At 47.7% G+C, this 24,767-nt stretch overlaps 1 protein-coding gene across 1 annotated transcript; it reads left to right on the top strand.

Moving 5' to 3' along the window:
* Positions 1–45: 45 nt before the first annotated feature.
* HOMER3 (homer scaffold protein 3) lies at positions 46–24,619 on the top strand. Its single transcript, XM_062596103.1, has 9 exons — positions 46–561; positions 11,935–12,091; positions 13,017–13,148; positions 13,620–13,727; positions 17,364–17,485; positions 18,419–18,575; positions 20,474–20,584; positions 21,500–21,580; positions 22,499–24,619. Exons 1-9 carry the CDS (start codon positions 557–559, stop codon positions 22,685–22,687), a joined length of 1,062 nt encoding a protein of 353 aa, XP_062452087.1. The 5' UTR covers positions 46–556; the 3' UTR covers positions 22,688–24,619.
* Positions 24,620–24,767: the final 148 nt, after the last annotated feature.

A 24,767-nucleotide genomic window follows, 5' to 3' on the forward strand; every position in this document is an offset into this window, starting at 1 on the left:
AGGGAGGAAGCGGATAAAAAAAAAAAAAAAATCGCGGTGGAGGAGACAAAGCGGCGGAGGTGGCCGCACTTCGTCGGCTGCGGGGGGAAACTTGCGGGGCCGCTGGAGCAGCACCGAGCAAGCGGCTTTGTCTGCAAGGGTTTGCAAAACCACCACCTAATCCTGCCGCTCCCCTCCCATGCTGAAGGGAAGAAGGGATCCTGGGAGCCAGAAAGAAGGGGGAACTGCTGGAGGCTGCAACGTCGCGGCGGCCGGGGCCGTGCCGAAGTTCCCCGCGGAGCGCCCGGGGCCGGTGCTGGGTGTGGGCGCCCGCAGCCCGGGGGGGTCCGGGCGGCGCCTGCCCTCGCTGCCCCGCACGCTCGGGGATTACTGGGCGTTCCGAGCCAACAGCAAAACTAGCAGATTTCAAAGTGAAATTCCGGAGGAAATTTAAAGAGCATCCGGATCCGGAGAAAGACAGAGAAAGAAAGAGGAAGGGAGAAATAAATCAAAACGTGGAGAGAATCTAAGGCAGGCGATAGAAAGGACGACGGAAAGAAGCTGACACCAGGCAAAGATGGGGTGAGACTGGCAGTTTATTATTCTTGCCTTGCTTTTATTATTCATGTCAGCTGTTCTATTTTTAAGGTAATGCTAAAGAAATGAAGGTTTTAAAATGCATTATTTTCCCCTATTGCAAGCTTGAAAGTTTAAACTTGCCTTTTATTTTGGGGGTTAGAGAGTAGATAGTTGCAACTCTCTGCAACTTCTTTAAATAAACTCGTGTGTAAGGGAAGTCTCCAGTGATCCATGTGTTGTATTAAATCTAAACTGGAAGAGGTGGGGAGCATTGGAGTTGGGCTGCGTTTGCAAACTTTCCCAGAAGTTGGGAATTACGGTTTTTGTTTGTCTGCTGTGACTTTTGCATGCAGTTAAATGGATCCTGTTTCCACCTCTAAATGGATAAATAGTTGATTGAAATCCCTGGTGATTACATTTGTGATCTCAGATTTTCCAAAGGTGAAATATGCTGCATGGACGTGGCAGTGGATTTCTGGAGTGGAAGAAGAGCTTAGCCTGATATTTAATGTATGCCCTAGTTATAAGCCTCAATCATGTAGTTCTAAGGACCTGACACGTTCTTGTGAGTTTCTTGTCCAATAAACTCTCCCTGGGTGTTTGAAAGTGCTGTGGATCTGCAGGAAGCCTGTCTGATCAACTCCCTCCAAACATTTGAGTTTGACATTCTAAGAGAAATAAGTAAAATTCTTAGTGGCTTGTTTTCCTCATGCTAATTTTGTAATGGACTACCTATATAAAATGATTGAACAGTAAAACACAGATTTAAGAGGCAGAAAAGATAGAGGCAAAAAAAAATCAAAGTGACACCAGTGTGAGTCTGAAATAGATCCTTTGAAGTTGTCAGAGTATATGCTGATCCAGGTTACATCAAAAAAGTGTCCCTATTTTCTTGTAACTTTCCAGTGATCCACAAAGCTACGATAAAACTTTCAGAGTTGCCAGGAAGGGTGTAGCAAGCAGATAGGTTGGGTCTAACTTTATTCTCCAGGGTTTTGGGATGATTCCTTCTTGGACCTATCATGGTTACACCCAGAAGCTAAGTGGCTTCTTTAGAGGTCTGCCAGTTCCCATGAAAAATGTTGGGACAGTGTCATCATCTCAGTCTGCTTAGATTTCACTACATATTTATAGTGCTGTAGTAGCAAGACTGTTGTTAAGCCAGAGGTGATGTTTCCACCCCAAATTCCCTATTTTAACTTAAAACTGCTGAGTTAGTGTCTTTTTGCTTGTACATTGATCACATAGGAATATTGAGTAGCTTTCAGCAGCATTTAGATTCCTCTGGGTGCAAAAGAGATTAACAGAGCATCACCTCTTATATCACTTTCTGACAGTTGATTTTAGTTAACTTATTTTTAAAGCAGGGACTCCAGTCTTCGTTCCTCCATATTAGACTTCTTTGTAACATCATGTTCTGGTTTTCATGGATAAACTGTCCCTGGACTCTTCCGTAACCACTGCATTGTAGGTATTAATGCATTAGCACTTCTTCTTTGAAGAGCATCATTGTAAATAACACTTGATCCTGACAGAAGGGAATTTAGTTATGTCCTAGCTGAGTCTTCGGTAGACATTTGTTCGTGTTTCAGAGGAACATCTCTGACTTTTTGCCAAAGATGTTGTCAAATATAAGCATAGGTAGATGTAACTTGCTTCTAATTTGTGCAGTACAGAGTTTACTCACTTGTCAAATATATCAAACAATGAATTTGAGACCTCTGCTAAACCGGCATTTTTGAACTGGCCAAAGGGGCTGCTGGATGTGCTTTTGGAGCTCTGGCAAGGCAGGTCTAAAATAGCAGCAGATCCAGATCCGAGTGAGTTGTTCTGGTAAAGCTGAGCAGGCATCCATGCCTAGAAGCACCAAGGATGCTGTGGTTCTTAAAACGCACAAGCAGACTGTGTGTGGCATGCAGGAGAGTCATGGAGGGTTTTGAAATGCATGTGTATCTCCACCTCTCTGGTTCTAATTGTTTCTGGCTGTATTTTTCTGGAATATATAAAGAATTAGATGCAATATGGTTTTGCTATTTTTTATTTATTTTTTTTTTACTAAGTGCTTTCCAGCCTTCCAGCAAGGTCTCTGTGTGTCAAAGAAAGAGCTACTGAAGCTTAGCAGCAGAAGTAACAGTTGTCCCAGAAAGCGAATGGGCAGATCCTGTCATAGACACCCAGTAGTAGGGTATTCAGCAGCCAAAATACTCTGTAGATGTAGACAAGTTTCCAATAGAAAAATTGTCTTTCCGCTGTGTTATGTCTTTAAATGCCCTTGATCCTCTTTCTCGGCGCCTGACCTTGCATGCTTGCTGATCCTGATCCGACAGGAACGTATTCAGCCAGGATTCCTATGCTGCCCTTTATTTGCAGACGGGCCGGGAGGCAGCTGCTTTTCATTCCTGTGCTAAGCCCTGCTGGGTAATCCCTTGGGAATGGGGGACGCAGAGGGGCAAAGCAGCCCATAGCCAGCTTTCTTTGCCAGAGCTGCACTACTCCACCTTTCCTTTGTGGCTGCAGGGTAGAAGTCTGGCCTCCTTCAATCCCATCTGGACACTAGCAGCATCTATGCATTTTCCCCAAGGTGACATTACGCAGCGTGGAATGAAAACAAAGCAGCAGCTAAGAGGGCTTGAAAACCTGCCTGCTGGTAAGAACAAACGGCTGTGAATTGGCCCTCCCAAACTTTGTTCCCAAAGCAGTGAGATTTTGCAGTTTGGTGTCTAATAATCACTGTCCTAGGGGCTCATGTCCAAATTCCAGGCAGGAAATGTCAAAACACACCCTCTGCACTCATTTGCAATGGAGCAGTAATTTCCAAGGGCTCTGAAGGGAGTTACACTCGGTCCTGACTGAGACGAAGGGTTAGACTTTAGGGAGAAACGAAATGGAAAAGAGATGAGGTTTGACTCTCAGTCCCATTAACCCACACTTCCTCCCCAAACAGCACTGACATACAGTCAGCAGCAATTCTGGCTGCAGAGGAAAGATAAAAGGAAACAAAGACAGACAGCAGTGGGGGAGGAGAAGAGGGAAGGATTAGCTCTCATGCCCTCTCTGTGCTCCAGTTCTGCCTCTTGAAATACTGGACTCTGTCTCTCTGAAAAACATTTCTCCCCCGAAAAAAACATTTTATCTAGGACAGTGCTGCTTGGTAGGTTTCTCACACACGAGTGCTCTGGCTGGGCGATCCAACAGAAGGAAGAGCCCAGTCCCTGACGCAGCCAGCTCGGCCTCCCAGCTGACTCAGCGTGGCGGTGGGCCGAGCTCCAGAGCTGAGCCACATATCTTTCATGCTCACATGCTCTTGCATACCCCTTTCTGCTCCGCACAAGCTGCTTTGTGGACACCCGTCCAGGAAACTAAACCTTGCAGGGAGAAGGAACTTTCAGAAAGATTGCAGTGTCAATTGAGAAGTTCCTACCACAGCAGCTAGGAAATCCTTACCATGCTAACCTGATACTGTGACTAGCAATGGGCCTTTGTCGGAAGAGGACCTGTGCTTTGGGGGCTTGTTCATTGTGGCTGCTTGTTGAGTCCGGCCACCAGGCATACTGCAAAAATATTTGCTTTGAAGGTATTCTGCTGCTCAAAGGAAATGTACCGCTGAAATCATCAGCAGGAGACACTCTCACCCTGCTCTCGTGGCTGAGTACTACTGTGCTCGTGGTTTGTGGGAGCAGATGATTCTCTGATGTGGTCCTTTGTGGCTTATGAGGCAGTTCTGTTTGTTTTTTAGCTGAAGGGGGATCATAGGCTGCCTAGATCTAGAGCAAAGGTATTTAAAATGATTACCCTGTCTGCATCCAAGTTCAGAGAGACTCCTTTCTCTGACAAGTAAATGAATATCCCTGCAAAGAAAAGCTGCAGTGAGAGAGAGGAGGTGCAGGCTGGAGAACAGCACAAGAACTTCCTAGGGCTGCCCTTGGCTGAACCCCGTCCAGGAGCACCAAGGCAAAAATAGTTAGTGAGAACTGAGCTCAGCCTCACCAGCATATTCCAGCTACTGCCTCAGTGGCTAAAAAGGCCTTTTTTGTAAGCCGCAGAGCTATTCATTCAATGTTTATGTTCCTGGAGTACTTCAAGGAAGAAAACTTATCTTGAGACTCGCTTGTCAAATCTGTCTCTTAAAAATCTATAGGTGACAATTGTGTCTAGGATTAAATCCCTATCTTTCATCACTTGCCTCGCTTTGGAACTTAGAACAGAACAGAAACTTTAGCAACTCTGAAAGCTTTATTCTCCAAAGTAAAAATATCAAAGATTCTTCTCTCTGGTCATACAGCAAAGAGGGCAGGTGAGCAGGATGTGATAAGTAATTCAGTTAACCAGATAGGCATGTCACAGGCAAGAGGATAGGTTAGTGAGGCCTGAGTTAATGAGGATGCAAAATAAAAGGATCCCCAAGTGGGAGAAATCCTCCAGATTGCACAAAGAATAGGAGAAAATTAAGGACAAAGCATAAGCCAAATGCAGCTGTGCAGTAGGAAAGAAACCACTCCCCACACCCTCTGTGGAACCTGCAAAGCAAAGACATCACTGGATGCAATAAAAGGTCTAAAGCAAACGATAGAAACCCGATTTCTTCTTCTCCCTCTTTTTCTTTTGAAAAGGTTTGGCAGGAGGGCTGCGTTTTAGCAGTTGCCCTTAGGTTTAGGAACCTGCTGAAGAGAGTGAGCCTGTAACTGTCAAATAGGGTTTTCCTAAAGAGGTGCAATTTGCATTGGAAATACCCAGAGACAGTAGAAGCATTAAAACATAATTTTCTCTAAGGAGGCCATGCAGTGTAAAGACCTCAGCAGGCATCTGAGGTTGGGGGGGAGGGAGAGAGAGAGAGAGAGAACGGAGAAAATGTGGTGAGAAACACAGTGCTATAGAAATTCAGCCATAGAGATAAAGGTCTTGCTGAACTGCTCTTTCAAAGGCTGTCCCTTCATCTAACCTGGGCTATTCCTTAAAATGGGAAAATGTTCCTTCACTGGATTTTACATCATTATCTTGTGGCAGGAAGATGGTGGTTAGAGTGAAAAGTATGTCCTGTTCCCAGCTCTGTCAGTGACTCCCGTGTCTTGAACCAAAAATCTCTTTGCCTTTTTACTTCTGTTCTGCTGTTAGACTCACCTGCAGGTTTAAGAGTGTTTTTTTCTGGTGAGGGCTGGAGAAAGAATTCTGTGAAACCCTCCATTAAAGGTATCTGTAGCAAAGGCTTTAAAGGTGGCTTGCTTTAAGATAGGTGTGTGTGTGTGTAAATGCTCTGTGCACAGGTGCGAAATGGGCCGTGTGACAGGGCTGGCTAGCCAAGCTCCCGGGAGCTCGGTGTCAGCAGCTCTGTTTCGGCTGGGACATCGCGTTATTGCGGCGTGGCAGGCCTGTGTTATTGTAGCACCCATGGATGGATGCCTATGAGCACGTGCATTGCAGGTGCATCCAGGGACGATCAGGGAACGACCCCTCTTAGAGGTGACTTGTCTCCCTTTCTGTTGCAGGTGAAATTCCCCAGGGCATTCTCGGTGTAGCAGCACTGGATTATTTTAGTTCCCACCTATGGAAAGGCCTGCAGGAAGGCCTGTAAAGAAGAAGGTAGAGCTCGTATCCAGGCAGGACCTCAAGGACAGTCCAGTGACACATGTATTCAGAATACCATGGCATAGAGGAGCCAGCACTGGTTTTTCATCTTCCCGAGACTTTGCCTCATTTCACACCCACTGTCCCCCCTGGTAGATAAATGTGGCACGGGTGCCAGGGACTGAATTGATGCCATCTGTACCTCCTTGGCACTGGGCAGTGCTTGCGGGGTTTGCTTCTCCACCAGGGTCTTGGTGGCATGACAGTGTGCCCTAACCTGATTGGGACGCCTCATCCAGTTAGCGAACTCTGTTGCTTTGGCCAGTTCAGTCTTTTGCTACTCTGCAGAGACCATAAATTAAGAGGACGAATAATGATTTGCTGTCCTGGCAATCATGGAATAAGCAGCTATTCATTAAGAAATCAATTTGGATGCTGTAGTGATGAGAATAATGTAAGAACCAAGGTGGAAATGAGACCAGCATGCAGTTTTACACATTGTTTTGATTACCACTGGGTCAGATACTCCAGTCAGTTACCAAATCAGAGATGATTGATCCATACTATACGCTCACGTGTCTTCCCCAAACACCCAGTGACCTTTTTCCAGCTTCCCTCTTTCCCCTAGGAGAATCACTAGAATGACATCTTGTTGTAACAGGAGACAGTGGGGTCTTTACTCAGACAGCATTCTGGAGCAAGATGCTTTTTGTAATTGTGAGAAACCTATTAGGAATAGCTAGATTAGTTAGATCACCTCTTCATTTTGTTTTTAGCTTTTCAGTTTTGCTTAGTAGCTGGAAGTCTGCTGCTGACTGTTACAGACCGTTCATCGGGGCAGGTCATTTTTAAGCTATCAGTGGGACATGGAATAGCTAAATTTTGCCCTTTCCCCTTGGGCTGGGAACAAATGCTGGCAAAGACAAGACCTGGATCCTTTCCAGTTGCCATCAGGCATTTGCTGATCATGTCTGTTTTTAAGCCAGATCTTTATCCTTTCGCTCATTTGCTTCGTTTTTTTTTTTTTTTTTTCTCTTAATTATCTGCGAAGGACAACCCTGGGGGAATGTAAGTGGTTTTATTTACACATGCCATTTTCAGTGCTGTGTCTGTATTGTTACAGGGACTCCCAGCTGGGAGCAGGAAAAAAAGTGTCAGCGTTCAGGGATGTGTGGAGTATCCAGCATATGCACTTAAAACACAGAGGGGGAAAAAAAGGCTAGAGAGAGAGAGAGAAAAAACATGACAGTTTGAATCCTCGGCACTTGTGAGACTATTTTTAAATGCTTTGTAGTGTTTTGGAAGCAAGAGGTCAGTGGCGCAGCCAGAAGCAAGCCGAACACAGACGGGTGCTCTTTAGACATTACTCTGCTCGTGCATCTCGGATCTGGCCTTCAGCACCTGTGCTTTTTCTGAACTTCCTTCTGCACGTACACCAGACCCAGCAGCCCTGCCTGCATCCACACTTTGCTATTCCACTCAGCTGTGCTGAACTGTGCCAGATAGTGCTGTGGTTCTTTGCTGCTGAAGAACACAGAAAGGCAGAGGTAGAGCCATTTTCATTTGTGCCTCGTTAGAGATGTGCCCCCAGATTTGCAGACTCCGTGGGCACTGTCTCCAGGAACTCCCCAGAGCTCACCTCCCGTGCGCTCACATTCCATGTATTCTCAATACCTATTTCTTGCTTTTATTCTCTCTCTTTCAGTTGTAACACGACCTTCTCTTGCTTTCTGTGTTTTGTTGTGCTCCAGCACTTATACCCTAGGAGGACATTTGTTTGCTAGGATTTGCTTTAACCTTGTCAAACAAGTAAGTGAGCACTGAAAGGCAGGTTACCAGCCTAGCCATAATCCTCTACAGTGAATTTCTTACACTAGCAGGATGCTTTTTAAATTCAGTAAATGATACAAAATGTAGGTCTTTTCCCCCTCCACCAGCACTTCAAAAGGAGTCTGAACATCTCTGTGCTGTTCTCAAGCAGAGCACAAAGTTCTCCTTGAGCATTACCTAAAGAGCTTGAGCAACTGCTTCCTAGAAAGTATTGCCCACATACCAGGCTGGCACTATGCTCAGGTAGTTATGAGGAGGAAAACATGCTAGCCTCGTAAAACTATCTCCAGGCACCAGTATTAGCGACATGCAAGTTGGCAGGAACTACTTCCACTTACAGCAACGAAAGGGGAGACGTGAAAGATGATTTCAGGAGATTCTGCCTATTTTGCTTCCCTCAGAAGCATGTGAGCGCAGGAATTTCCTCTTTGGCACCAGGCTGGCAGGTGAAGTTGCAGACGCCTTGCTGCTGTTGCTGCCAGTTTGCTTTCTGTAGGAAGCGAAGCACATCTGGTGTAATTGGCGGCAGGCCTACTTGGAGAGTTTGAGATTTGTGCCTTTGTAACTGGAATGGATAGACCGCTCTGAGGCAGCATGTAGTTGCTCCAGGGAAGACCATAAAGCATCGACGACATGCGAGGTGTGTCACGGCAGCAGTGATTACATAGAGGCATTACAAGTAGAGCGTCCTCCATCAGCACCACCAGTGGTGTGTATTTCAGCGTAGCTGAGGCTGGGGAGAGGGCGTGCATGCGCAGGGCTGCACGCTGGCTGAGGAAGCAGCCAGCTCAGCCTGATGTGAGTGGAAAAAGCATATGCCAACACCTGTAAAGATGGGCAATTCTCCAGGCTGACAGGCTTTCCAGTGGCACTTATTTTCCATTCCTGGTGCTTGGAATGAAAGTAATGCTGGCTTTTGTCGTTACTCACGCTGTAATTACAAGACTATAGGCATCCTGATGCCTCCCCCCTCCCTCCCAAGCCTCTGCTGTCTTGGAGTGATCAGTAGGGAGATTGTGGGGAGTTACAGGTACTAAAAGTTGCTTAGTTGACCTAGCAGAGAGGCTGGGAGCCTGGGATCCCTGCCCCTTCCAAAGGCATCCTTCACAGTCCAAGTTCTCTGTCTTGCCCCCTTTTTTTTGCCTTTTCTTTTTGAGACATGCAGAGTCTCAAGTGCAGATAAGGGGCAGAGTAGGGTGGGGGCCATTTACTGGAGAGACTAATTTACAAAGCAAATGAGTAGCACAGCTGTCTCAAATGTCCTGGGGAGACAGCACAGAGCAGCTGCAGGGGTTCCTCGCTGCTGGGGTTCGGGATCGTGCCTGGCTCCATGCAGCACAAGGCAGGCAGTGCAAGCAACGGGCAAATTCCCAGGTGCTGCTGCAGCACCGTCCCTGCAGGCAGGGAAAGGTTATCTCTGGGAATGTCAGAGATGGCTCTGTTGGGGCACATGGCAGGGGCCAGTCTGATGAATTGCTCGATCTGAAACCCGCTGCGGTCAGCAGGATGCTTTCCATTGGTTCTGGGTGCAGATCTCGCTGATGAATAGCGAGCACAAGAATAACTGCTGTGTGCTTGAGGGGTTATCTCTGAGGAGGGTTTTCTATCACAGAGTCACTGCAGCCGGCATCATGTGTGCATTACTGGAAACATTACATGTGCATTACAGTCTCCATTGTGGCGCTCTCCCAACAGCCGGCTCCTGCTGCCAAAGGGATTTACTCCAGTTACACAGCTCACCCAATTATCTCCCATGACAGGGAAGAAAGCTTATTCAGTGATGAGAAATCATTACAAATTACAAGCTTTGAGAGTTTGGGACAAACGAACACCCTAAACGCTGCCTGTTGAGCGCTCTGTCTATTCTCTGCGTGATAAATAACAGCTGACTTTTCCATCGCTAGGAAATGAATCACTGTGGAGGCAAAACCAAAAAGGAGCCTCAGTCCAGCTAGGAGACCTGAGAAAGAAGCTGCTGGAGGAGAGACGTGTACTAACTCTGCTGGCCTGTAGTCTATCTTACCCTTACTAACAAATGTCAGCTACTAGGTAATGTCCTTCCTTTGTTCTGTCTGACCCTGGGCTTGGGGATTAAGGTGCAGAAATGTCAGTTTTTTGGACTCTGTGGATGCTGTGCCTCAAAGGATGAGATAGGGCTCGAGCCATGAGCCATGTAAAATAGAGTACCTGTTAGCAGAGCTCAGAGAATTTGAGTCTCGTTCCAAAAACGTGCCATGGCAGGATAAAACCAGCCGGAGAGGATGCTGAGAAGGGGATGGTCTAGACCTTCTTGCAGTCTGCGTCTGAACAAGAGATCTGAATCTAGGATTGTAACCTGGGAACAAGGCTGGTAACTAGAAGTTACAAGAGAGGATTTTATTGCATTCCTAACTTTGGTGATGAGTTCAGAAAGCACCACGTACAGTCATCTTCAGGTGGAGGGGAAGGTTTGTTCATTGCAGCTGTGAGGGCTTGAAATGGAGCGGGAGTACAAATTTCTGGATTTCAGGGACTTGTATGTAGCAGAACTGTGACTGTGCCCTATCTGCAGCTGTTGTGCTTGGGGAGGAGGTATAGGATCACATCAGATTCCTCCAAGTCTAGGTAAAGAATGTGACAGTGATCAGTGCCTGGTGTTTTTAAAGCAAAGTCAAATAAAGACCCCCAAGCCCAGATGCACCTGGACTGTTGCATCATGGAAACATTCCTTCCTGCCTTCTGAAATGCTCAAGTTACATCCTGATGCCTGAGACTTGATTCCGTAGCTCAGCTCACATATTACTGGTTACAAAATCCAGGCAGTGCTTGGTTCAGTGCGCTCTTGCAGCAGCTGCACATTGTGTGGTGAAGTGTTTCCTTTAATTCATTATTAAGTGACCCGCTTTTAATGTTGCGATGTGACCTCTTACTGCAGGATGCACTTCCCAAGCGTGAGTCAAGGAAGGAAGAGCTGTGCTGAGGGGAAGGCATTTTTTGTGCTCATGTCCCAAATGCATCCTACATCCACCCGCTCTCTTAGAGCTCCGCTCACAGATCTCCTGTACTTCTCCTGGGAAGTACAGCTAACACAGGAGCCTGAGAATCATATACCAGGCAAAGTCACCATGAACTGCCTGCTAAGGTGCATGGGGATAGTGAAAGAAAGCTTTAAATCAGGCTAAAAATAACGTAACCACAAACCGCCAGCATAACTCTGTCACTCTGGCTGTGCTGTGCAGGACCATCTGACATGCCCAAAACGTGAGATTGTAACATCCTATTTGCACGTCTGCCTGCAAGTTGCATGTCCATCCTTTGGTGTACGTGCAAAAAAAGACCTCAGGGCAGCAGCCAGGTATTGCTGGCATGATCAGGCTGTGGTCTCTGGGAATATCTTAAGACTGCAGAGGAGAGAGAACTCCTAGTGGGAAGCAAGAACCTCTACCTGTAGTTCAGTGGTCATGGTGGCTATGTTACTCTAGCAAGGGTATTTTCACGGGCCAAGGTCAGTAGCATGCAGGGAAAGCTGCTGCCATTATGGTGCCTGGGTTGTGGGCAAATAGGAGGTATAAACAGCCATGAGACTTTTACTTTGAAATAGCATCAGCCAGTCGTCCCCAAGTAGTTCATGAGTTTTAGAAGAGTGCCAAGGATGTGAGATGCTCCCTGGGAGAGCACAGAGAAAGCAAAAGTTCTCATAAATGGAGCACACAGGACTGATGGAGGACTTTGGTCCTGACTGTCCTAATAAGGATGAACATCAGATGATACCAGCCCAGACAGTGGACAGTTGCTACTCCCTGTGCAGAGGCTCAGTGAACTGCTACTTGCTGAGAGATGTTGGGTCCATGGGAACTGTGGTGCTTAGCACCGAGCGTCTTGGATCCCTGGAGAGGAGGTGAATAGCAGAAGTGCAGAATGCAGCACAAGTGCGAGGAAGTTGTGCACTTCCCATGTTGCTCAGCTTCCCCTTTGCCCTAACAGCTTTGTTCATTTCTGTTGCAGGGAGCAGCCAATCTTCAGCACCAGGGCCCATGTTTTCCAAATCGACCCTGCCACCAAACGGAACTGGATCCCTGCCAGCAAACACGCCTTGACTGTCTCCTACTTCTATGATGCCACACGCAATGTGTACCGGATCATCAGTGTGGGGGGCACCAAGGTAGGGGATCTTTGCTGGCAGTATCACACAGCTTAACGGCAAGTTTATCTCCAACCAAAGTCTGTTCTGGAATTGACGTTTTCTGTGTCAAGCTGATCAGTTTTTGCCATGGGGCACTCCAGCATCTTCACCATAGGGAACAGAAGATAAAATAGTGCCCCCATGCTCAAGTGTATTTAGTGTTAGACAGTAGACTTGCTGATGAAAACCATGTCCTACAGTCTAATGCCCTCTCTCCTCAGTGCACGCCAAACACAATTTCTTTCTGAGAGCCTTGGTCCTACGGAAAACCCAACCCCTACAGATATAACGAAATCACAGAAAGACAGAGGTTGAGGGACCTTCAGAGGTAGTCAGTTCACTCATGTCCACAAAACAAGATTAACGCTCTCCAAACTGTTCTTGATAGAAGATTTCCTGATTTTTGTTTGTTTGTTTGTTTGTTTTTTGTTTGGGATCTTTTTTAAGACCTCCAGTGACAGATATTCAGCAGTTTTTCCAGGCAATTTACTTTGGTTCTACCCTAACCAACAGAGCAGGTTTCATAATAACTAACTCTGAGTGCTGCTTAAGCCCTTTCCTTTTTTTTCATACTTACCGTAAAAATGGAGAACATCAGAAAGTTGTTCAGTCCCCAGAGATACTCTGTCTCTTATCTTTTCTTCCAGCAGTGGAGGCTTACTGAAGCTGACTATACTTTTTGCAGTAGACAACAAAATTGATTTTTTTTTCATGTCACACAGCCAGACTAAAAGGACTTTCAGTCACCATAAACCTGAACAATATAAAAGCCAGGGCTCCTACCCCTAGTTCATAGAGCACACAGTGATTACAGTGGTCAGAGCACTCCTGAGATTTCCTACGTTGTCACCCTGGGCAGCAGGACAAAGGTTCCTCTGACTCTCATTCTTCCCTCTCTCTACAGGCAATCATCAACAGCACTATCACTCCCAACATGACTTTCACAAAGACATCCCAGAAATTTGGACAATGGGCAGACAGCCGAGCCAACACAGTTTATGGTTTGGGCTTTGCCTCAGAGCAACATCTCTCCCAGGTAATGCTGTAGGTCCTGGCAGAATTTTGATTCCAGCAGGGGGAATGCCCCAGAAACCCTAAAGGAGATATCAGCCTCAGGGGAAAAGACTTCAGGATCCTGGTGAAATGCTGTTCCCACTATGCTAAAATCTAATGCAAAATGCATAGATGCCAGAAAAAGCTTTAAAATAATATTTGCAAGGTGTATTGAGCATCATAAATTGAATTAGGGCCTAATGTCTAAACCACTTTCAAAAATATTGTCCTTGCTGAATATGCTATCACTGCTTAGCTAATTCTCCAGCCCTAACTGCCAGAATCATGGGTAGATATGGGAAGAGGCTATTTTCTGAATTTGATTGTTAACAGAATAGAAAGTAAAAAGCATGTTGAATGAAGCTGCAAAGTGAGGAGGTATAGCCTGGACATCAATTCTAGCTTGTTCTGCGTTTCAGTTTAGCAGCAGAGTGACTTTACCACTCGCCTCTAGTTTGCAGAGAAATTCCAGGAAGTGAAAGAAGCAGCCCGTTTGGCAAGGGAGAAGTCCCAGGATAAAACAGAGCTGACTAATCCTGCCCTGAATATCACTTCTCATCAGGTAACGCTTGGAAATGGGTGAGGGAAAAGCACATTGCAGAGAGGGGGCTGCTGGGGAAACGGTCACTGTGCTGATCTCCTCGGGTGACTTGTGTATGCCTCTCCCTTTCATTCACCCCGAGGGCTTTCTTGCCACACACTGATGGTGGAGATTCACATTTTGATGACACCTGTGGCCCTGAGGTCACTCTACTGAAACAGATGAAGTGGATTAATTAATTACTGCTTAAGTGGAGCTCTTGGAAAGGTTCATATCCCTCCCTCTTTGCCAGTTAAGGTGTCAGAACCACTTGATGTCTGATAAGGCCACACTGGAGGAGTCATTTTGCTCTTCAGAGCTATTCAGTCTCCCTGGGCTCAGTGTGAGGATAACGGGCAAGTAGCATATGGGAGTGCAGGTCACCCGGATGAAGACTGTGGGAAGGAAAAAGTGGCTTTTGCAACCATTTTGTTCCCTTGCTGGGTGTGTGTGTGGGGGGGGGATTCTCTCCCAAGTGTCTCTGACAGGTGAAGGTGCTGGCCCTGGGGATCCATGGAAAGACCAAGTGATTTCTTAGAGCTAGTGACTAGGGAATGCTGGCCAAACATTTTCCATTTCTGTCTTATTTCTACTATGGAAGAGAAGTAGCTGTGCTATGAGAGCAGAAATCACTCTATCCCCTTTGCAGCTCTCCACTAATGTAGAACTGCAAGCATGGCAGCCAGTCATTCAATTTTCTTTTCCCCGGGAGACCAAGATCTAAGAAAGCTTACACTCATCACAGGTCATTCTCGCATGTATTGCACTTGCAGTTGTTACCTGTCTGCCTGTATAGCTAAGCCAACTCCAACAGCAGTAGGATGCAGGAGAGGGGATATGCTGCAGGGAACCTTACCCCTCTTTTTCTCATGGTACGGCAGTTCAGAAGTGACAGTAAAGTTACCCTCCCAAATGGTGCACTCCAGAGGTGACTGTACATTTCCCTGAGCTCCAGGCAGTAGGAGAGGAGCTGTAGGATGGAGGACACCGTGTTCTCTGGGTTGAGTACAGATGGTGTGGCAGCAGAAGAGGAGGAGGGAGTGCAAACAGTACGTTGGCCTGCAGGGAAAAGAGAGGGAGGTGGAGGCAGTGGCTCTGCAAAGACTGGAAATGCCATGTGAGGTGGAAAAAAGAGGAGAATCTGCCTGGCTTGTGGCTGCCACAAACTTTCTCTGCCCCATCCTAATGGGTGACAAATGAAGGCAAGAGTAGAGTAGAGTATGAATAGCAGAGCCAAACTTCTAGGCAAAAGACTCTGGTTAGCAGTTGTTGCCCAGGACAGTTAACTGGTAGCCACTGCTGGCTGCAGCTATGAGAGCTCCCCTGGCCCTGGGAGATGGAGGCTGGGAGTTGGGATACTCCTCCTTATCCTGTTCACACCAGGCAAAATGCACTAAGTGTCAGAGCAGGACACATCCATCTCCTCCCTTGTGCTGCTATGGTAGCTTGCAATACAAAGGATAAGGTGGTTGGAAGTGAAGGTTAAATGAGGATCTGGGAAATAGCCTCAGATTCTTCATTCTTACCTGATCCAGCAGCATTAAAACTGCTGCGACGTGAATGCATACCGACTTTCCTGTTCGGCATGTCCCATCTCTGAGCTCACACATAAATATGCAGGGCCCCAGTGTGCTGCCGTCCGGCAGCCAGCACGCTGACACACAGCAACACATGCCATGTCCTCTGCCTTGCGGGCATGCGCACCTTGCCCTGTATTTCCTGCCTCCTCCAGCCTGCACATATGCCAGCCCATATACCCACTGCAAGCCAGCACACACACATACTCCCTTTGCACTGTCCCGTAGCTGATTTTCAGTCTTTACCTTACTAGAGCTACACATGTGAGTCTTATCCTTGAATAATTGATTGTGTTGCTGTTTTCCAGTGATGAGAGAGCAGATCTGTCTCCTGTAATTAAATCAGGTCTCCTTGTTTTTCTGCCTTTCTGCTAGTTTATTTAGATTCTAGACTTTCAGAGCTGTAGAAATCCCTGGAGAACAGCTCTCCCCCATTCTCTAGGATCTTGTAGGCCAATCGTCATCCCTTTTAGCATCTCCATCACAGAGTATGTCAGCGGGGATAATATAGGCAACTGAATAATGTGGAGCATCTTTAACTGTCATCAGTTTCAGCTGGAGTCACAGAGGTCACACATCAGAACAGGCAACTTATGCTCCTTCCCTGCCTCAGTTTCTCCATCTGTAAAAAGAGGTTTGTTGGTGAGGTAGAGCTGTGTTTTGAAGGTCTCAGCTCTTGATCACTAGAAGGTTTCTTGAAGCTGGTGTTCAATACATCTGATGGCCCTGTCTGGCTCTATTTATAGATGTCAGCCGACTCCGAAGGCAGGTGGCTGTCCTTTACCACTGGCATTTGAGGGCTACCTATCAACTCCAGCAGGCTCACCAGCCACCTGGTTTCACAGCCTCCAACTTTAGTATCCCTGTGGCTCAATGCTCAGGGTGTCTTTTTATAGCTGTTTGCCCTGTCTGTGCCAAGTCTTTTCCCTGCTGCGGGAGACGTGAGAGGAGGCTGTGAAGGCAGGGTCTTTTGCAGAGGCTGGAGAATGTGAAGTCCACTGTGGTGTCTGGATATTCATGTCTGCTCCCTTGTCAGTTCCTTCCAGCCTGTGAGCATGAATTGTGAGTTTCTGCTAGCTCTGATGTGTGTAGGAGCATGGAGCCATAGAGAAGGGGCATCCTTTGGTGCAGGGACTGAGTCTCTTCTCCCATACTTTTGGAAAGTGGGTGCTGCAATCGTCTGAGCACTAACAGCATTCCCCTTCCTTGAGCCTGATGCCTTAATTCAAGGTATGGAAGCTAAACTCACAGCTGAACCCAAGTGGCCTGTCAGATCTGTTCTTTGAGTTTAAGTCTTTCCACTGCACTGAGAAACAGCAAGAAAATCCTGTTGTAGGGCTCAGCAAAACCTTGAATGCTTGAAAGACCCAGCTTGAGCAGCTTGCTGTGTTGTGCCCAGGCATGAGGCTCAGGTTACAGGCTGTAACATCACTGGCATTTTTCAAGGGGAAGTTGAGGGCCAGAGAGTTCACCACCTCAAATAAGGAGGGAGGAATGGCTGCTGTGTGCACGCTGTAAGCCCACATGCTCAGGGTGTCTGTCCACTGGGATAGCTGCTCCAGCATGGCATGGAGACAGGGAAAGGGAGGATGTGGCAGCAGAGCAGGGCAGCTGTTGAAAGGGAGAAGCTGAGCAGGACACACACTAACTTACTTATCTGAGAGGAGTCTGCTGTGCTCTCGTCCTTTCAACTGTGCTGGGATAGATGCTGTGATGTCTGTCACTCTTTCTGCACTGCTGTACAGCCAGCAACAAGGCAGCCTCCCTGGAACAGAGAAGGAGCTCTGTCCACATAGCCTCTGAAATCATGATTACACTATGACTGGTGCTGGTGAGCCATATGTGAGGCTCTTTGCTACCCCTTATCACGTTGAGCACAGCACTGCCTAGAAGCTAGGGATCAAAAGCCAGAATTGCTCAGAAGAGAACTAGCCCAGGGTCAACTTAATGACCCACCCTGTGAATGCATCTGCAGAGAGCTTATGGCCACATGTCTTCATACTTACTGCTGTACAATAGCCACCTCTTCCTTCTCTCCTAGGTACTTCCCAGTCCTATCATCAGTTCCAATGGACCGGGGGAAGACAAGTTATTCCGAAGCCAGAGTGCTGACGTTGAGATAACAACAGAGAAGGAGCGGCTGAAGAAGATGCTTTCGGAAGGGTGAGGCTGCCTTGGGTGACTCTCTGCTTCTGGCTCCTAAACTGGCTATTCCAGAAGAATTTGGAGAATGTCTCTGTCATCCCAAAGCTCACAGAGTCCCTGAATGGCAGGGTGGTCCCAGCCTAAATGCTATCAACTCAATGTTTCCTCTCTAGAGAGCCAAGTAACGTCCCAGGTCCTCCACCATACCCATTTCCTTTCTTCCCCAAGAGAAGTTTTTTCCAGCTTGAAGGCGAAATACACTGCTCAGGCAGCGTGGGAAAGAGAATGCTTTGTTCCCACAGCAGTGACGAGTTGATGCCAGTTATCTACAGATCAGTAGTTTGTGATACCAGAAGATGTTCGCATTTCTCCAGCTGGCCTAGGGCTGCATTTGTGCTAATTCCGCTGATGATTCCAGCAGAGTCTCTGCTACTTCTGGTCGTTGACTATTCAAAAGACTCCAGGCTAGATTCTGCCCTGTAGCTCCCATTGAGCTCCAAGCTAAACACTTAGAATATGTTTAAATTAAAAGCAGGTGTCCTTTACTACCTCTTCCTAACTGTGGGATGGTAGTCGTTTAATTCAAAGCAAATTCGGATCTAACAAGGGTTTAAAAATAGATTCACAGTCTCCCGTTGCAAAGCCCCTTTACTAGTAGTTGAATCTTTCTTCAGCCATTAAACTCAGTGTGATTTCTGCAGTTTCAAGCAAGACACATGGCCTCCAAGTGAAATATTATCTGGGGATAGAGCAAGGAGATGCAAATTCAGGGCTGGAATGTGCATTTAACTTTGAGAAGCAAAATCAAAGCCAAATTGAAAGAAATGCAGGTGCAGGGATCTACTCAGCACTTCTAAGAGCATGGCTCACTGCATGTTTGCACTGGAGGGAAGAAGCCTTCATGCTGAGACTCTTGTACTTCCCTGCACACTTCCCTGTTCTCTCACACAGTTCAGTGAGTGAGGTCCAGTGGGAAGCTGAGTTCTTCAGCCTGCAGGACAACAACAACAAACTCGTGGCTGCTCTTCATGAAGCCAATGCCAACGTGGACCAGTGGAAGAAGCAGCTGGCTGCGTATCAGGAGGAGACAGAAACGCTGCGGCAGCGGGTGAGATGAAGAGGGCCCTTGCAGAGCTGGTCACAGGAAGCCCTGTCCCAGGGACAGATGATGCCCTTGGCCCTGTGCTCCCCTCAGTTTCCACAGGTGGCAGCAGGAAACAGGCTGCAGATCTGGGATGCTGCATGAACCTGGCAGGGAGAATATGTCAAGGAATAAGGCCACATAACCCGAGAGCTCTCACAAGAGAGCTCTCTGCAAAGCAAGCTGTGGGAGCACTGAGTCTCCCTGGATGAAGGGAGGAAGCCAGAGCACAAAACCAGAGAATACAAGCTTCCATCTTAGATTTTTCCAGGAGTGGTTCCCAGCTGCCAGCAATATCAAACAAGGGCTGTGCTCCCTGGAGCTGGGCATCAGGGCAGTCTTTTGACTGCTGACAGGCAGGATGAAAGTTGCTCTGTCTGCTATAATTAGCTTGGATCCAGGCTGCAACATCATGAAACCCGTGTGGCACAGTACAAACAACCCCTTGTTTGGTTGGAATAATAGGATCTTTTGACCTGTGCGATGTCAGAGAGGTCATGGATCAACTGAGGAGGCCTGTGTGCATGTCTGGGCAGAGGAGTGACAGTCACATGGTCAGACTCCTTGGGAGGGAAGAACTGCAGAGCATCTGGGAAAGGGGTTTAGGACCTTCAGGGTCTGACTGGGAAGTAACTCTAGAGCCCTGGTGAAGGAGGCATAAGGCTGTTTCACTTCTAGATTGCTCATTCAAAAGACAGCAGGGATTTATAGCAATTAACAGCTGTTTCCACTTGATGGCTGTTGTGCGGCTGATCTGTGCAGTAAACAGCTATCTCCCGTGATTCACTGTGCCCACTGCTAATTCTCAAAGCTGAAGTCAGACAGTAAAAGAGCTGCACAGAACAAATTTTCTCCTTTGCAGCAGAATCCCATCCTGGGTATAGCAGAGACCTCAATTTTGCATATATAGAACTGTAAGGGGCTGGCTGGGACAAGCTGCCTTTTCCCTACCATTGCTTTGGGAATATTCAACTGTTTGGTAGCTGCTTTCACAGCTTGGAGATATGAATGAGGCTCTTGTGAGTCAGGCAAAGGGCAACTACTGGGCACTTTTCAGAATCACAGAAGGGATTAGAACTCAGGAAATATCCAGATCTTTGTCCCTATACTCTGTAGTGTTTTGGGAAAAGAGCTGGTTCGTGAAGGATTGATTTTTGGCTGTGACTCTGCAAGCCTGACAGCTCACAACCACTGTTAGACAAACCTCAGCACAGGCTTAGTCCAGAGAGCATGGCGCCGCTGCCCCTGCTTCTAGGAAAGTATCACACTGGGGTTCAAGCCCCATTTACACAAGAGAGCTTGTCACCGAAGCTGCACTCGTAAAGCTCAGTGCAGACCTCATGAGAGCTCAGGGCCCTGCAATAGCTGCTACAGACCATCTGATGAGCCTTTAAAAATGAATCCTCTCTATGAATAATTTAAGCCACTGGACTGCCTTTTTCAGAACTGGGGAGAACGCCTGGGCAAACCCTTCCCCCTAGCTTTGCTGTGGTAGAGCTCCAGTAACTCCCTTGCCCCTCAACAGTCTCTGCCCAGGGGTGTAAATATAGCTGGATCTGACCATCACTAAGGATTGTAGGCTCGTGTGCTTGATGTCAGCCAGCCAGACTTTGTTGAAAGTGTGAGACTGCAGAAGGCAGAGATAGAATTTCTAGCCAGATTTCTGCTTCAGTGCGTTTCTGCGCATAATCTGCACAGAGAGGAAGGAGGGAATTTTTGCTGAGCAGCCACAGGAGTTGCTACCCTGTTGTGAGCTTTGTTGTGTTTGCAACAAAGCCAAAATGCAACATAGAATGACAATCAGTGATAAGGCATGAGGATATTCCCATATCTTTGATACCTTTCCCACTCCTGCTTCCATGTAGGTAGCAGAACTGGAGTCGCAGGGGGCTCACGATTCCTCCAGTGAAAACAATAAAGAAGATCTGAGCCAGACTCTGGAGGAACTGGAACTGCTGATCAAGACAAAAGATGAGGTAATACCCCACAAAGCACAGCAAAGCCCCAAAACAGGGTTAACTCTGAATCACCGACACCTGGTCTGTCATCACAGCTTGTCTGAGATCAGAGCACACCTTGCACTGTTACACATGCTGCCTGTGCAAGCTGGGGAGCCTTGCAAGCCAGCACAGCCCACTCAGTGGTCTCCCACCCCAGAGAGGTAAAGCTGAGTGAGTGCTGGGAGTTTCCCATGCAAATGGTGCTGAGCGGAGAGTCTCAGCCACTGCACAAATGGCAGGGCTGTACATCGCCCCTTCCCCTCACAGCCATCTGCAGCTGCAGTTAGTGTAGTAACTGCCTCTCGCTTTCACTGCGTTTAAATGAAAGATTTAAAGCACAGTTCTAATTACAGAGGCTGTGAAGGAGGGGAGATACAAAGGGAATTTCTCTGATTTGTGCATCACCAGACTCTCTAATGCTTGTGCATCAGCAGGGTGAGTGGACAGAGCCTTAGAGCTGGAGCAAGACTGCAAGGATTGGGGTATGTGGGTGCTGGACGTTCTTTGCTCCTTGGAGAGGAGAGATCTCTCCCCTCACCCTAAACCTACTTAGTCCAGAGGAAAAGGCCAGGGACCAAGAGGTGTAGAGGCTCTCACTCAAGAACTGACCTTGAGAGCCTGGAATTTGTTCTCAAGCAGAATACAGAGGTCACTGAACTTAGCTGGTGCTCAGCTGGTCATCTTGATCAGGAACTGGGCACTTAGAGGGAGGCAAGAAGTACAGCAGAAGTGTAAGGTCAGAAAAGAAGGTATTAAGACAAATTTTGGAGCTGGATGTGATTATATGATCCTTGGAGTGAGGGAGAGGCCTTAGGTGAAACACATGGTGGGAACAGGCCTTGCAGTGGAAGGGGTGGATCTGACATCACACTTTTTCTCCTTGTGTTTTAGGAAATTCAGATGCTGAAGAGCCAGAAATGCAGCCGATGGGAAGCAGAGGGTGAGCGTGAGGAAACACTGCAGAAGCTGCAGGTAAGGATGGCAGATCTGGGACACCTCTGTACTCAAACTAGAGAGATCTGTCCCTGTTTCTCATTTAAACCAAGGAACGACTTTCACAGAGCTTTCATGCCTTCTGCCTCTAGAGGATGGGGACTAGTCCTTGCCTATGTCTCTAACTTCCTCCACCCTCCCTATATCACTCAGAGATACAGCGTGGGACAAAATCAGCAGGCAATAGCAAACCCAGCCTGCAAGCACTCTGCTAGCGCTCGCTGCAGCCCTTGATATGGAACTGGGGCTGGGATGGACCTGTGTCCTGTGACCTCCATCCCTTGGAGGTGCCTGTTCAGCTCACTGGATGGCCAGGGATGGTTGGGGGGCCGCAAAGACTTGCTGGCCAGCCCATGGGGAGCACAGCTCTGACTCAATCTGGCTGGCAGAGAAGGGCAGATGGAAGAAACACAAGCTGCTCTATACCTCAGGGCAAGGACACAGATGGAAGCGAGATCTGTTGTGCAGCCTCTGGGGGCACTGCCTGCCTGTGCCTACCTCCAGCCACTGAACAAGGGGATCTGCTGCAGGCTCAACTCAGCAGACAGGCACTGGTTTTCATGGCAGGATAAGATCTCCAAATGTTAAATGGCATCACAACTGGAGATGATGGGCATGTGGGGAAGTAAACACTTATAGCACCTGTGTGAACCGTGGGCAGATGCCTGGATTTTGGGCATGTGTGCTCACAGACATGTGCACTCTGGGGTGCTGTTGTTCAAAATAGGGAGGACCCATAATGAGAGAACCAGCGCAGACCAGGAGTGGCTGGGTATGGGTGGCCTGGCACTAAGACAGTGGTAGAGCTTGGTGGAGATAAGTGTAGTTGTCCATGAACAGCACGTGTCAATACTGGTGTCAGGACAGCTGCCTCACTGCACTTGCATCCTTTGGCAGGAGCTGGAGACACGCAACGCAGAGCTGGAGCGCCGCCTTCACCTGGCTGAGCAGACGCTGGCCGAGACCCTGTCTGAGAGGGAGAAGATGCAGAGCGAGGTCACCAAGGTGGCAGAGATAATGGATGTGAAGATTTTTGAGCTCAGCGAGATCCGTCAAGGTCTAGCCAAGCTGGTAGAGAGCAACTGAGAAGCATCACTTATGGAGGAGACACCTCTGGGAGAAGGGGAGTCCAAGCTGGGACTGGTCACTGACAGCAATTATAGTTACAGAATGGCCTCAAGGCCTGTTTGGGCAGGATACAGCAACATACCAGCAGCTGCCTGAACAGCGTGGAGACCAGCCACAACCACTTACTGCCCACTGAACACCCAGACGGAGGGCAGAGAGGACCTGAACTCCTGCATCCTCCACAAGGAGCATCTACAAATCACAGCCAGGCCTCTCTGGACCCTGCCATAGCTGTGGCATGGCCCAGAGACTGTCCCTGGACTGCTCAGCAGCTTGTCTGTCCCAGCCTCCCAATTGCCACACTGCATTTCCAATGTTTTTACAGTTCTTTTCTAGGGAACGGGCTGAGCCTTTGTGTTTTTTTCAGTAGTTTTTTAGGGAACCACTTGCCTTTTGCAAAATATGCTGCCTCTGTTTCCCTACCTCGGGAGAGAGGAGAGGTGCCAGCACGCCAAGGACAACAGTTGCTCCTTTTTCCTCTTCCCCAGCCCTAACTACATTGTGTCTTTCTAACAGGATCCAGTAATGCTGGTCACTGTCAGGAGCTTCCAGATGTAGCAGAAGTCCCCACTGCAGCCAAGGGTGTTTGCCTGCCCACATGTCCATGTTCGATCACATCCTCCAGAGGAAAAGGAACTGCAGATTTTAAAGTTCTTTTTAGTTTAACACAGTGGGGGTTTATGACTTCTTAAAACTGCTTTAAGCTGAGACCCCAGACCTGGTTGGGATGGGGTCATTTGAGAAATGGGACACCCCCAAGGGGATGGCCTACCAATTGCTAGATTGGTATCTCTCACAGCCTCTAAGGACGGCAGTTAATTGGAATTAAATGGAGCAAATCACAGTTGCTCTTTTTTTTTTCTAATTGGGAAACAGCCTGCAGGGATGTCTTGCTCCATGTCAGCCTGAGCAGTATTCCTTGTAAAGGGTACAGGCCCCAGCTTGCCAAGCTTTTCTGGATTAAACAGGAACATGAGGTGTTTGTGGAGTATGTTGGGACCAGTGCCCATTGGGCACTGTGGGAAGTTTATGGGTTATCATAGATGTTGTCTAGTAATAGGAATTGAGAAAGGCCTGAGGGAGGCACTGCAGAAACCTGGAAAGTCATGTCTCCCCAAGGTGCCCTCTTAAGTCTGTGTAGTTACCTAGGAGCATGCTTAGCCCTGTGCTGAATGACGAAGCAGTGTCTGTTTAGAAGTAGTTAGTAACCTTACAGGAGCGTTGCTGAATTTGGATTTTTTTTGTTGTTGTTTTCTGGTATCTTTGCCACTATAGGTTAGGCAAAGATTGCAGTAATCTTGGGAATGTTTCACAGGTCTGCAGAAATCCTAGCACTTAGCAAATGTGGGATACCAAGTACTGGCTTCTCCGTACCCACACGAACCTTGGCAAACCTGGGTAAAGGCAGTACAGCTTCTCAGAGTCCGGCCTCTCCTTTCACTCACCTGGTGGCCAAGGGAGGAACCCACTGCTTCCACATGCCTCCTGCAAGTCAGGTCAGAAATAGGTCTGCACCTTGCAGAGAACTGCTGGTGGCTGTGTGCTGAATTGCGCTTAGGCAAGGCCCTTCCCTTTCCCAGGGGTGATGAGAAAACGTTGAGATTTCCAGACCTGTGTAGCCAGGAAAGAGCTTTTCTGTTTGGTGATTTGGTTGTTTTGTTTTGAGGATCTCCACCCCCCCCCTTTTTTTTTTTTTTTTTGCATGAACTGTTCCCATGACTGTATGGGGCTGTAGCTACTGTAGTAACGTTTGTTGTGGGGTATTTAAGAGGGGAAGAAGTAAGCTGGGTGGCAGAAATTTCTAGGGACTTGTTTACAACCCCATGTCAGTACTCACGTTTTATTCCTACAGGAGCAGCCTTGTTTGAAATACAGATCAGCTCCAAGAAAGGTGTGTTTGGCCTGGATCTCTGTCACTGTAGTACTGCGGTAGGCAGGTGGGATTTCAGGGTGTGGGAAAAGGGAAGTTAAGCCAGTTTTGTTTGTTCTGACTGCCCCTGCCCTCTCGCACTGCTCTTCTGTACCTGCAGCCTACAAG

Source organism: Rhea pennata, chromosome 27, assembly GCF_028389875.1.
Source record: "Rhea pennata isolate bPtePen1 chromosome 27, bPtePen1.pri, whole genome shotgun sequence".
Lineage (NCBI taxonomy): Eukaryota > Metazoa > Chordata > Aves > Rheiformes > Rheidae > Rhea > Rhea pennata.